This window comes from Halyomorpha halys, unplaced genomic scaffold (genome assembly GCF_000696795.3).
Source record: "Halyomorpha halys isolate HHAL.00 unplaced genomic scaffold, Hhal_1.1 Scaffold2582.1, whole genome shotgun sequence".
In the NCBI taxonomy this organism is placed as follows: domain Eukaryota; kingdom Metazoa; phylum Arthropoda; class Insecta; order Hemiptera; family Pentatomidae; genus Halyomorpha; species Halyomorpha halys.
The window spans coordinates 54,122-69,034 of NW_027109242.1; the positions used below are offsets into that span (position 1 = coordinate 54,122).

The window sequence follows — 14,913 nt, forward strand, 5'->3', positions numbered from 1 at the left end:
AGTCCCCTTCTAAAGCCCAACCCAGAAATTGAAAGACCCGTTCAGAGGGCGGAAGTAATTCAAGGATGGGTCAAAAGCTACTTGGAGAGAAAAAAGGTATATCACGAGATCCAGAAATACCTAAATGGCCAGCTGAGAGAACTAGCCAATATAATAGTAGGACTGGAAGCCCAATGGGAAATTATCCCGGAAATAGTAACAGAAATGGTAAAAGAAGCCATGTATACCGATGATCTACACAAGAACATTGGTAAAAAGGTCTCCCAGATTGTGGCTCCAATGGTAGCAGAGGCTACCAACCCTGCCCTCGACGTTATGGAACTGAAGAAATTCACCGCAGCAGATCAGGCGGCATGTTATGTTAGGTGGGGCAGAGTTGCCTTCGCTCTGGTTTCAGCATATATGCCATGGCTCCCATAGCAAAGCGTATTGGAGACTGGACCCTACGGTCAGACACGAGCTCCGACCACCGGGTCATAGCCTTTAGTGTGGGGGAGGAGGAATGCGGTGCTCCAGAAGTAGAAAAGGGCTTTGTGACCCGATCTGCGAACTGGAGAGCGTTTTCCAGTGAATTAGAGGGAATACTGGCTGACAGAGAATGGGAGGGGATGATCTCGATAGATGAGGAGCCCGAAATTGACCGCAGAGTGGCAATGCTTACGGGCGCCACCACTGAAGCGGCGAGAATTACCCTCCAACGCCGAAGGGCGAGAGCACGTCCGGTCCCATGGTGAACGCCGGCTCTAACGCAGTTAAAGAAAAGAATACTACAGGGCCAGGCGTAGGTACCAGGAGTGCAGAAACGACGAGAGGAGACCTGCACTTAGAGAAGAATCCAAGCATAGGTATAGGGTATACCGAAACGGGGTGCGTTGCCAGAAGAAGAAGTCCTGGGACGAAGTTATTGTAGAGGAATCAGAAAAGAATCCCTGGGGTATCCCGTACAGGGTGGCACTGGGAAAGGTTAAGCCGTTACAAGTGATGGCGGCTATTAGAGTGACAGGTGCCCAGGCAACCACCTTAGAAGAGGCTGCCAAGATGTATATAGACTATACATACCCTAGGGATGATCCGTCCCAGGATAGTGCAGATGATGGAATGGTTAGACGCACGACGTTATACCCACCAGGTACCGACCTATGTCCACCATGGGATATGTGGGACCTTCGTCTTGCCGGGGACAGACAAAGGATCGGGAAGGCTCCAGGACTATGCTGCAATCCTCAAGAACAGTGCCCTTTATATTGAGTTGTTGGATATATTCAACGAGTGTTTGGATAAGAGGTACTTTCCAAACAAGTGGAGGATTGCAGACTTGAGACTGCTCTACAAGGGGGGTGGTAAGGATAAAGAAACGCCTAAATCCTATTGACCAATATGCCTCCTCCCAGTAGCTGGTAAGGTCCTGGAGCACATGATCATCCACAGCCTTAGACCAATCCTAAGTGTTGCAAGTCATTCACGGCAGTTCGGCTCGACCCGTGGCAGGGGACTACGGATGCGCTGCTAAGACTGCGTAGAGACGTGGAGGAGAGGGCGGAGAAATATGTCTTATTGATCATCTTTGACATCTCTTCCGCCTTCGACGGTGGCCCCGTGTACTCCAGCGCTTGCAAGAGCTCGACACCCCCGGTAATCTATACTCCCTCGTAGGTAGTTACCTCAATAACAGGAGTGTCAGGATCAGGGGAAACTACAACGAGGTCGAGAGAAAAATCGAAAGAGGATTTCCCCAGGGTTCGGTCCTAGGACCAGCTCTGTGGAAGCTGGTATTCGATGAGTTGCTGGGGGAACTAGAGGACAATGGGTTCCTTGCCACGGCCTACATCTACGATCTGGCAGTCATCTTGCCCAAGAACAGCAGATCCAGCCTAAAGACAGAAGCGGAGAGGTGTGCCAGTCTCGTAGGAGAGTGGAGCGTGAGGAGGAAGTTGAGTATGGCAGCAGCCAAGACTCAGGCCATACTCATAAGAGGCTCCACGGACAGGACTCATCCTATCACCCTGGATATTCAAGGAGAGAGAGTTAGACCGGGTGAGGTAGTGACTTATCTTGGTGTGAGGATAAGAAGAAGATTCGATGCCACTTCTCACCTGGTGTATCTAAAGGACAGGGTGACACTGTCAATCAATGGATTAACTAGGATAGGGAGTGCATTTTGGGGCCTCAGGTACCCTGCAACGATGACCATGTATAAAGGTGTGATCTTGGGTATTCTGAGGTACGCATCCCCTGCGTGGAGCCGAAACCTCACGCAGACACAGAAGAGAAGACTGGCCACCATACAGAGATTGGCTCTGCTGAGGGTCACGAAGACATACAGAACGATGTCATATGAGGCGCGATGCCCCTGGACCTCATCCTCAGGGAGGACGTCCTTAAATATGAAGTAAAGAGGCCGGGACTAGAAGCGCTACGGGAGGAGCTCCGAGAGAGGATCGGTAAGACTCCAAACTTATGGAAGGAAATACTGCGAGAGGACTCAATACAGGAGTGGAACGGACGGTGGGTAGCAAGCTAGAAGGGCGCTTTGAGAGAATTCTTCCCTACCGTCCTTTCTAGATTGAAGGCTAAATGGGTCATCCCAGACTATTGGGTCTCACAGATCCTAACAGGACACGGGAGGTTTCGGGGAAAGCTGCAGAGCTTTGGAAAGAACATCGATCCCCTGTGCCCCACGTGCGGAGTTCCTGAAATAGCAGAACACGTAATAGTAGATTGATCCACCATGGAAGGACACCGTGCCAGGCTATCGAGAAAGACCGGGATTTTCGCCCTCGCTGAGCCTGACTTTCCCTGTTTGATGGAAGAAGAGAATTATCCATTCTTCAGGGAATTCATTTACGGGTGGAAGGAGGTGGTGGGCCCAACACATTTCACATAAGATAGGAATAGGAAGGGCTTGACCGCTTGACCGCCCAACATCGGCGAGCCACCAGAAGAGGAGGAAGCTGCGGTTGAAGGGACCCAGACGGATGCACACCAGAAGGACCTAACGAACGGATGCAGTGGACAAGGCGCAGCTCCATCAGTACGGCGCTAAACATAGTGTTGGGCTGCGACATAGTAAAAAAAAAAAAGAATTGGTGATCTTTGGGAGCAGTGGCACGCGCAAACCCCCGCGCACTACCCCACTGCTCCCGCACCCCGTATGCCAGAAATGGCAAGGGAGGGGGGTAAAAAAAAAAGAACCTAGTTTCTTAGTGAAAAGATGGGGTGTGCCTACACGATTTAATGGCAATCAGGAGTTAGATTACTTAATAGTAGGATAGGTTCGACAGATGCTTGTTACTCAACATATTTTCAGAGGTGCTTTACCACCACCAAATTCAACCTCAAGACTCTAAGACAACAAAGGACATTGTGCCCGATGATGGTGTCTGTGCAAAAAGAACGTAAAACGTATGTTAGGAAATTTATCTATGACGTGTTCTGGCAACTGGAGACAGATTTTACACTGACCTTTAATTGATGTAGTTAAATTTTTGTTAGCCATGTGAACTGGACTATCTTTGAATAGGAACAGGAACGTCAAATTTATGGAGTTTTTCATTAATGAACGGTGCTGAGCTTCCGGTATCAATCAAACCATAAGGCTTAGGTCCTTTTATAAAGACACTGACAGTTGTGATCTTTAATTAGTCGGGTGTGGCAGCTACAATATTTGAGGTATGTATACTACGAAGGGTCTTTATTTTCTTTCTGCACACCTTGCTGAAGTTGCCTTTGATGCCGCATTCGTTGCAGGTGGAATCCCTAACTGAATTCTAAGGTATTTCTTGAGGCTGCAGAAGTAGCACTTCTCAAAGGAAGTAGCGGAGATCTGAGGCTCAGATTTTGATTGATCACGAGTTGACTAGGAAGATTCTGAGAAACAGCATTAAAAGAGGAGATTTGCATGTATTGCGGCGATTGATGCTGAGCTAGTTCGAGGTTCGAGGTTTAAATAACTTGTTACATTCTGTATTTTAAATTTTTTGTCTCTGGAGCTTGTTTTGTATACTAGGACCAAATATCAATTTGGTTAATTGTAATAAATATGTGTTTGGTTGGTTAAAATTTATTTTTACTCAGTAAAAACCAATAATGTTACCAGGTAACAATTTTAACAAGTAGATCATGTTGAATCATAACTTCATACTTACATAACTTCACTTTGAGATAACAGTTTATTATTTGAAAGTGATGACAGGTTAACTACAGAAACCAAAGAACCATTGGTGTGTGTACTTAATTCTACAATAGAAATCCAGTTTTGTTCCTCTATATTTAGAGTTTATAACCCTACTCTTTAAGGTTTCCTTCTTCGTTCTTCATTTTATTTTTTTTTAAATTTTTTTTGTACATATATATATATACACACACACACACACACACGCACACGCAATTTTATATATATATAAATATCATAGAATGGCAGGAATGAAAGGTAGTTAATAATAATGATATGTAATTTTCTCACAGATTATTTTTAAGCTTAAATTATTTGTTTTCAAATTCAGTTTTACTCATTTTTGTAACATTTATCCAATTTGAAATCTTCTTAAAGACTAAACTAATTAATTTTATTTGAAATCCTTCAGTAAATCATTTATCACCAAAATATTTCATTAAACGTAAAACTGGATTGATTTGTATTGTAATTATTTTACATTATATATTTAGTTTAGGGGTTTAAATTTTTTTTAGATTCCTCTCAAAATTGTTCGTTTTAACTTCTGTTTCCAGATTTTAAAAGTATGTTGTCCAATTTTTTTTCCTATTCAAGCATTGGGCAGAGTTCACAGAATGACAAGCTGCTGGTTAAAATTTATTAAAACTGTGGATTTTTTAATTTTCAGTTTATGATGATACAAAAAAATATGGATTCTGATGTTCTATATTATGTTGAGGATTTGTGTAATTCTGTATATTGTAAGGTTATAATATAATGTTCAAGAAATGAAAGTCTAAGGTTCCAGTATTCCGATATTAAATGGTATTTCATTTTATATTTTTAGAAAAAAAAAAAGAGGAGGAATGTTCAATTTTGGTTTAGTGAAATTATTTTGTTTCATGTATATTGTTTATTGTCGATGTGGGTAATAATTTTTGTACTATTATTTGTTACTTGGAGGGTTATAATATTATGTTAGGTTTTTTTTACATCTTTTGTAATAACTTATTTCCTTAGGAAGATAATAAAAATGTTTCTATCAAAACTTTAAGGAACTTATACTAGTTAGGAATTGGTTCTCATAATAAATACTTACTGGAAGATTATTGATTGACCGTGTGTATAGATGAATGGAATATGGTCCGGGTGCGGTTAAAAAAGACCTACATTTCCTTTTTACTTTCAGGTTCTTATCATTAATTGTTATAAAATATATAATTCTAGAGTTAGGTCACTCCCTAAGCTGAGGCAGAGACTTACATGTCAATGGGGCCAGTTTCTTGTGCTGTAAACCTAAAAACTGTGGCTTCTGTTTTTTTAGTATTCTTTCAATTATTGTTATATAAACTAATTGAATTTTAAGTGGAACACATCAATCACTACAATGTATTTTGCCTCTGTCCCACAGGTTAGCCCATTTATACCATCTATATAACCTCTATAAGGAAAATATTTTGTGCTTGTAGGTCAGAACATACTTGTAGGAAGTTGAATACATGTGATCTTGTTTCTTCCATTCTCTAACCTCGTCAATTGCTCCCAGGTTGTGAAAATGAATGTGGATTGGTTGAGTATTTTTTATTTGTGGCCATTGGCTGTAGGTCAACAAAATCAATAGAGATAAGACTTATGTTTTTTATTTTACATAGTTTCCTAGTATTTCAGATCCTCTTTATATTCCTATCTTTTGTGAATCTATGCCTATCTCTTTAAATCCATCTCTTGAGTGCATAGATGGAAAATGGTTAATTTTTATTTTAAAAGAATAATTTACCTGGAATAAGGCTTTATTTTGTAAAACTTTGGATAGCCAACAACATTTGATATTTTAAATCTCTAGTAACATGTGGTAACCACAAACACAAAAATAATTTTTTTATTTTATTTATTCATTGCAATTTACAACTATATTAAATAAATATACTTTAAGAAAATATAATTTGTTATATTACATTTGCATGATACAATCTTATAACACCACTTACTGGAAGTTGTAGTAGTCCTTGAGTTAAGGTAGAGTTTTTCTATTTTTGGTACTTCTTCATTGTGGTACTTGGCTTTCCCAATGTGTGTATGGTGTGTGTTGCAGGACAGTCGATGTTCCTCACCTGGATGTTTTGAGAAGTTAAGGTTCAGTTTGGACCAGTTTCTGTTGTCCGGGTCCAATATTTTGCCAGTATTGGCCATTAACAGAAGTTTGATGATCTTATAATCCTTCTAAACATTTTTTGTGGGTACAAATCTCTCTCCTAGAGTATCTTCTAGAGCAATCTTTCCAAATTTTTTTCACCAGAAAAAAAGAGTGGAAATAAAATGCTTGAAGATTTGTTAAAACAAAAAAAAATTAAAGGTACTTTGTGTATAGTATAATATTTTGAACAGGTAGATATTAATAATAGATACCTACGTACCAAATAAATAAAGTGTACCACTATTACTCATGAAGGATCTTGAATTAAATATGAATAATACATCAAAAATTTGTAAATTATGTATTTAATTTAGAGATTTTATGAGCCTCGTTAACCAATGAGTGGTAAACAAAGCAGAGACTAGGAGATAATTGTGTTACCACTTTATATAAATAGATTCTACTTCTAAATTGCAAAATCATTGTCAATACAAAATATATGCTTGTGGTACCTCAGGGTATCATAGTTTAAAAACCACTGTTCTTGAGCATACACAGTGGGTGCAAGGTTTCTGTTGAAACTGTAGTTTCACTTCCATCTAGGAACTGGTTCCCTCGGACTTGTAGCTAGAGAGCTCGAGATGCCACCGCATAATCATCTAATTCTTTATTTTGCCAGGATGGTGATCACTGATTGTGAAAGATACTTAGTGCTTATCAGTGATGGGATGGAAATGACAACAGAAGATAATGCTTCTATTGATATAAAGCTTCCACTATTGTGTGGGCTTTCTTCTCAATTAATGAATGGTTCTGCTCTGAATTGTGCAGTGATTGAGAGAAAAAAGTAACTGGGAAACTCTCCTGAGATTGTGTAGCAGCAATTGGAAATTCAGAGGCATCCATTTTGGTGATAAAAAGCTGATAAATCTCATTTCTTATAAATATTTCATAAAAAATCAGATGGGGTGTGCCTATGAGGTTTGATGGCATTTGGTTTGCAATCTGGGGTTGGATTACAAAATAGTTGACAGACACCACTGCTATTCTACAAATTTTAAGAGGTGCTTTACCATGTCATTCATTTGTTAGTTCATATACTTGTGAAGAAACAAAATTTGTCTATACCTTTAGTTCGCCCACTTCACACACATTGGCTGATAATAAGAAGTTGAAACATGTCTTGAACCAATGCTTCTATACTTTTCTGCATTTTCATGTTTTAGACCAATTGAAAATCTCTCTGGTTTTAGAATGTAATCCCTTATGTATTATCCAAAGTTATGTACAATAAATTTTTATAAAAGATTTACATTAAATATGGCTTTATTTCTCAATATTTATGATAGGCTGCAATATTTACTATTTTAGATTTCTAGAAAAATGTGATAACTACTAACACAACAAATAATTAATGGAAATAGTTCTTTGACACTTTATCACTCCCTAGTGAGTGATCAGGAGAGGTAGGGGAGAGAAAAATATTTAAATTTCTTTCAATATTTACTATTACGTTTCCATAGCTTCGACTAGTGGAATTCTCAATTGATAATTCAAGGCAATAATATCTGAGATTAATTTAGAAGATAATATTAGACTTCTATCAAGGCTAATTTTTTCATAATGAAATAGAGAAGAACGGAATTTTCACTTCCTACCCAAATCGAAGAGATAGAACAGTTGAGACAAGTCTCAGCTAGCCAGTGTGATATTATTTTTTTTAGGCATGGGAGTATTTTTTCTTGTTAAGTTTCGTTAGCTATATCTAATAAAATAGTTCTAAGCTATCAGCTGATAGTTATTTGATTGTTCAAATCATGTTCAAGATAATATGTGTTAATAACTTTTGGCATTATGTTCGATGTTGGGCTTTACTTTCGTAGTGAATGTGATAATACTGAAAAAGTGAGAATATTTAAGTATTTGTAAGCAGGTCAATTTTTTTTTTTTTTTTTTTTTTTTTAATTTTTAATTTTTTTATGACTGGATAACTCCTTTAATACAGCTATTTGGGAGTTATTGGAGTGAGTTTAGGGCCATCCTCTAATCATTTGTGTATGTTTTTACATTAAAAGTTGTTATCAAAATGTTAAATCTGATTACTGCTAAGTAAATATTTTCAATTAAAATTAATACATTAATGAGCTGTTTTAATTTGTTTTATCACCCCCTTGTTGTATATATCACTCCTTTGAATCATTTTTTTTTTTTATGTATTTCTCCTCAAAAAGTTGCAAAAGAGCATTGCTAGCAGGCAATAAAAATCAAAACACTCGGCTCTATTTTTGGAAAATTTTGATAAATAAACAGTGCTATAAATAATCCTTTAAATTTGGAGAATGACCCACATATGAATAAATATAGTTAGTAAATGAATAAAATGATGATAGTAATAAATTGTGACAAAGCTAATGAGAAATTCAATTTTAACTAAAAAAGGTAAATATTTTAATTAATATCAAGAAAGAATTTTGGCTGAGAAGAGAAACAAAAGAAATTTGTTATTTTTCAGTTCCAAAACTACTCAATTTACTGCGTCTGTTTAGAGAAACCAAAAAAATTGACCTGCTTACAAATACTTAAATATTCTCACTTTTTCAGTATTATCACATTCACTATGAAAGTAAAGCCCAACATTGAACATAATGCCAAAAGTTATTAACTGCGTCTGTTTAGAGAAACCAAAAAAATTAAACTTACAAATTTATTATCCTTCCTACTTTTCTGCATGGGTGTAAAATATTGCTGCTTAGAATTATGAACTCATTAGTATAATTGATAGTTGAAATGGGCTTGTGAAATTACTGGGCTGATTAATGAATGTATTCCTAAAAAGCTAATCAGTCCTGAACTGATAGATCAAGTCTTACAAGATAGATGTGATAATTGGGGCCACCTGTAGCTGTGGGAGTTAAGGCTTTCACCTTAGCAACCTACTGCAGCGGAGCTGGTTCGAATCCGGCCTGGGAGGGGGGTCAACTTTTATTTTGTGGCGGTTCAACAGAATGGAAACTAGACCCTTTCACCAGAGTTAGAATAGGGGTATCCTATGGGTTACTGACCAAAATTCTTAGAACTGTTGTGGTGCGGCAGTCTATAGAAAATTACATTTTCAGTTATGTACAACTGTTATTACACTTAAGTTGTCTGATTTATTATATGGGTATAAAAGCAGAAATCCTCTGGAAAAAAAAAATCATTCAGTTGGGAGGGGCTTTAGTAGTGTGCAAGATTTTATAAACCTGGAAAAACCAAACAAATTGTGAGGGTAGGTGAAAAAAGTTGAAACCCCTGAATAACTTCTTAAACACCAACTCAATTGCCTAATGAATTTTTCAATTCAAATTTAACATCCCTCTAATTCAGTTTTGAGAAGCTGAAAAGCTTTGCAAAAACTTGATAGTAAAATATTCCTCGAGATATGGCAAAATTTTAAATGCCGAATGTAATCTCATTTGAGTGATAGATGACTGCTGAAGGTGCTCAAATATAATGGAAAAATAAATATATACATGTATTCATCAGACATCCTAGAAACTTCCAAAGCCATGGAAGTAGGAGTATACAATACCCCCATACACTGCAACAATTATTATTTTCCATGAAAATGCTATAAAATAAAATTAAAGTACTCCAATGCACAAAATAGCCCAGATTACATAGGTATGGGATAAGCTAGTTGGGTTGAGCTAAGGGATTACAATGACGAGTGAGTTTCTCATTAAATGTGGTGAATTAGGAATAAGGTCTGAGACAAATGGGATATTAAGGTGATGATATAGAATATTGTTGGTTATATAGTATTAAAATATTAATATAAATAGTATTATATTTTAGCATTGATATTGTTTGAAGGACTTTGGAATGAAAGGATTAAATGTGTTAGATGTTAAAAGTTTCAGCTGTACCCTACAGTACTAGTCCATAAGTCCAGGTAGGTTTTAGTTATGTAAATTAGTAGTTTGTTGTCAGCTGAAAGCTGAGAATTTATTTATTTAGCAGTCTGTATAATTTTCCAAATCATTGGTTAAGTTCTTGTCTTTTAAACCTTGTATATAGTTTCTAAATTAGTCCTTAAAGTTAAAATGAACAGGCAGACAGGAGCTGCATCGAGGGTCAAAGTGACAAGTTAGCATTTGAAATAATTTACTTTTACTCGTCATTTGTTAGATCAGTCTTCGATAAGGAAGATGTGCATTTGTAACTTTGAGGATGCTTTATCAGGATCTTAGTATTATAAGTGAATGTTGTATTGATATGGATAGAAATATCTGCAATAAATAAAATGTTGAGGACAGAACCCAGAATGATTCCTTGTAAAACACCTACCTCAGCAGGATAGCTATTAGAAAATTCTGTGCCACAGCGAACTTGAAAGGAGCGATCTGAAAGGTAGGATTGGGGTACCATTTGTAAGGACTGGGTAAGATGGATTTAAGCTTGAAGAGCAGTTTGGCATGCTATTCCTGATCAAAAGCCCCAATAGGATGGGCAGGATTGTTTTGGGAAGGATATTTTTGAAAGGAGAGGAAGTAGCCTGATTGGTCTATAAAATGTTAAGCTGTTAGAAGGTTTGCCATGTTTCAGGAAAAGGAGAGTGGAATGTTTCCCTTAGGGAAGAAAATGGGTAGTATATAGGATGGTAGTATATAGGCATGTGAGGAAAATATCTTCTTTGGGTGGAAGTTAGCATAGGATTTGAGGAGTAAGAAGGTTGTATCCTAGAGATTTACAGGGAGTTAGTTTTTGTAAAAGATATTTGACCTCAGAGGGATTAAATGATTTAGGGAGTTAGTATAGAGGGATCACTGAGATAAGAAATTCTACTGTTGTGGTGTGGGTGCTATGGGATTCAGGGTGAGGAGTGAATGTGTTGGAAAATTGTTTGGTAGATTCCTCTGTTTATCTTTGTTAGATGCTGCCCAAGAGTCATCGTCTCGTAGGGGATGGGATCATGGTGGGACTTTTTTGACAATTTTTGACAAGAATTCTTGGAGAGTGATTGGGAGAGGAAGCAGTTCAAACAGCTTGTGGTGTTTTGGTAAAGGAATGTACAGAATCGCCAAGATCTTTTTGTGTTTTAAGGGTTACTCTGAGGTCAGTATTATCTGTTAAGATTTGGGAAATGAGGTTTCAATTAACTAGGCCTCAGATAACTGACAAAGGGTAGAGTATTGGAATGGGAGCTAGTGAAATGTTTAGTATTAGCAGACTATGATCAGAGGAAGATTCATGTTGGAGTGTAATGGAATTGTAGAAGGGACATAGACCATTGTGGATAAAGAAATCAAGGCTATAAGGATTATAGTTTGGATCAGTTGGCCAAAAAAGAATTAGCTTCTTATAGCATCAACTTATTTTAAATAGAATTGGAAAAAGTTTCAACTTAGATGAATAATGTTCAATTAATCTGATAACAGCCAATCCTGAATGCTTTCCTAATCAGGAGGGAAAATAACAATCATATACAAAGATCAACATGTGGCTAACTTTTCTAATGATGGGCCATTTAACTCAGCACAGTTAGATAACAATAACTATTTTTAAGAATTTGTTATGCTCTTGCCCCAAAAATGCGCTACGCCTATCTTAACTTAAAAAGATCCCATTTCTTTCCAGAGATGTGTTTATGCCTTGGTAATGTGTATATCTTTTTGAAAAATTATTTTGAGCTTCTTTTTTTTTAATGCCTTGATTGAATTAATGTCTAGAGTTTAACTTTAGTCTGTAAAATATCAATACATAAGAAAATATAGATAAAAATCATTATTTCTATCCATGGGCAGAAATGGGTTAATGGTTTTATATTATTTTATTAATATAATTGTAATAGTTTATTGTATTTATGTTGAAATTAATGATATCATTACAATATATATAATAAACATGTTTGCAAGGATATATTTGTATTTAAAATTAATTTTCTAATTCACTTTTTCTTTTTTTTTTGTTTCATGTTTGCTGCCATACTCCAGGGTAAGTTTTGTAATAAAATATTTTGCTTATTTATTTGTTTTGTTGGTTGGCAAATAGGCACTTTTAAATTTTTGGATTTTATGAAGAAAATAATTTTTTTATCAAATCAAATCTTTCTCAGTTAATAATATTTTGATGGTTTAAACTTTAATACGTTGTAACACAAAAAAAAAAAAAATATGCATTAAGAATGCCTTTTTATTTAAAACATTTTTTTTTGGTGGTGTTACAAGGTGTCAAAGTTTAAGAAAACATTAAAAACAAAAATAAAAATTAGCCTTTTGTATTTTCAATAAGGATTCTACTCTTGTACAGCCTTAAAAGTAGGAATTCTGTACTATAATAATCAATTTTATCCTATGTATTTGATTCGAGCTGGTATGAGTATGTTTATGATTGCTTTTACTTTATTATAATTTGTTCCATTTGAGGCCTATACTGTTAACAAGTGATAACTCTATGTGGATAATGATGTAGTTATCAGTTTTTGTTTGTATACACTTTGTACGCCTTACATGTCTTCCCTTAGCAGCACTGATTTCGAAAAAAATATGATTAATCATGAGCTCTAGCATTCTTGGCTGCTCTGCAGAATGTGTTAACAACATATGAGTTAATGTGGGATATTTCCAGTGAATCTTTTTCCATAACCGAACTTTAAAAATTTTCCTTAGTTTGTTTTTCTTGTCTAAATTTTAGCTATATAATAATAGGTTTATTAAAAACCTTCCTTGCTAATATTTTCTTACTACACTATTCAGTTATGTAATAAATTGTTATGAGTTGAGTAAATGCTTCTTACTGATGAAGTATTATATTACTTTTTGTCCAGAATCAGACGAAATAATTATTATTACAATATCTATTTCTTATCTGGTTAATGTTTGACTGTTTCAGATTAATATCATTGGCATTCGCTGGGTCAATCGGCATGACATTGATCATTTTAGCATGTGCCCTTCCTGACTACAAGTATGTTTGAGTATTTATTTTTTCAATCACTATTACGTAGCAATTTATCAATGCTTTAATGTAATAATTAAATGTTATTTGTTTTTCTAATATATTCTATATTGGATTATTTCATGAACAAAGTACTTATTTTTCTGTAAATTAATTTCCATTTCTTTGTTGTAATCATGTTCAATATAAAAATAATGCAAACACTTTTTTTTGCTCCTATTTTTTTTTTTTTTTTGCCATGTTTTACATGATTTCAAATAAAGTGTCGGAAATAAGAAAACATTATATTTGTGTGAACTATTTAATTTCAATAAATTGATCTTAGAACATGTGCACCATCAATTTGAAGTTATTCAGGTCATCTGTTTACCTTTCTGAATGTAGTTTTTTAACTATTTAGTGTCCGATGTTTCGCCCCATTTCCCAGGGCTTCATCAGGGCTAAAAAGATACAAAAAAATAACTAAGAACATTACAACAATAATATAAATTAAGGTAGGATAAATATTATATAAAAATTAAGTGATAAGAAAATTATATATAAATAATAGGAAGGAAGACATAAAATAGTATTAATATAAAATAAACTTGAATAAACAATGATAAGAATAAAAAGTTACAGAACAATGGTAAGAATAAAAATTTAAAAAATATGTAAAATATACAGTTAAAAAAGTACAGGAGACGTATATGAAACAAAAACAAAACAGAAAAGTAGATTTGGGAACACAAAATTTTCACACTAACAGACGGAAAAGGAAGAAGAAAGTAGAGATTAAATAAACGTGAAAGAATAAATATAAATAAAAATAATAATGATGATATAAAATGATAATAAATGAGCAAAGAACAAATCAGGACCACCTATCTGTTCAAAGTGATAGGTGAAACAGATATTGACAATAAATCGGAAGCGTGGAGGAGTGGATGGGAGGTGGCCAGCCGTTTAACGGTTATATTTCTGTTACAAATACATCGCGTATACAGGAAGTAGTCATAAAAATATGACAAAAAATGAAAAATAATAAGAGAAAGATACAGAAATATGATAATAATAATAAATATAATAATTTCCAATTAATTATGAGAGATAGTTGACCATGGATCACTCATATAAGGAGAAGATGGTTGAGGGTGCAGTCAAAATAAAACACAAATATGTTGATGTAACTTATTTAATCGAGCCAACGTTTTGGCTAGAGTTTCTAGCCTTCATCAGGGCTAAGAACAGAACAAGATAACAAACAATGAATATAGAAAATATAAACAGAATGACATAAAGTGAATAATTTTAAAGAATGGAATTAATAAAATAAAGTGATGAGAGAAGTGGAAAATAAAATGTATATATTGTAATAATTTTAAAAATTAAATAAAAAGAATCTTTGCTCGTTTTATAAAACTTTTTTCAAATATAAGAGATACTTTGGGTTCTAATTTAAGAACTTTAATACTAAATAAATAATAGTATTTTATTTAAATTTATAATACAAAAGAAAGACTCTTAATCTCAGGGCATGTAGTTACTAGGCAATCAGAATACAAACACTTTTACTATTAACTTAAATTAATTAATATCTATTTTACAATGTATTCAAATTTAGTTATAACAAAACTAACCAAGTTCACGATCTTCTTTCGTTGATCCTTGGTGTCTTCTTTTTTCTTATTGTTCTTGTCTTAGCGTC

General features: G+C 35.0%; 1 protein-coding gene across 6 annotated transcripts in view; it reads left to right on the plus strand.

Moving 5' to 3' along the window:
* Positions 1-4,277: 4,277 nt before the first annotated feature.
* The window catches only part of LOC106691635 (leptin receptor gene-related protein), a 26,492-nt gene continuing 15,856 nt past the window's right edge, over positions 4,278-14,913 (plus strand). The window contains exons 1-3 of one of the 6 annotated variants that reach the window (XM_067047453.1): positions 4,281-4,429; positions 5,623-10,221; positions 13,160-13,235. In XM_067047453.1, coding sequence (XP_066903554.1) covers positions 13,195-13,235 — 41 coding nt within the window. In that variant the 5' untranslated portion in view covers positions 4,281-4,429; positions 5,623-10,221; positions 13,160-13,194. Of the gene's footprint in view, positions 4,430-4,494; positions 10,222-12,130; positions 12,264-13,159; positions 13,236-14,913 lie in introns of those variants that run through there. The other 5 variants (XM_067047452.1, XM_067047454.1, XM_067047451.1 and 2 more) reach the window with 5 other exon arrangements.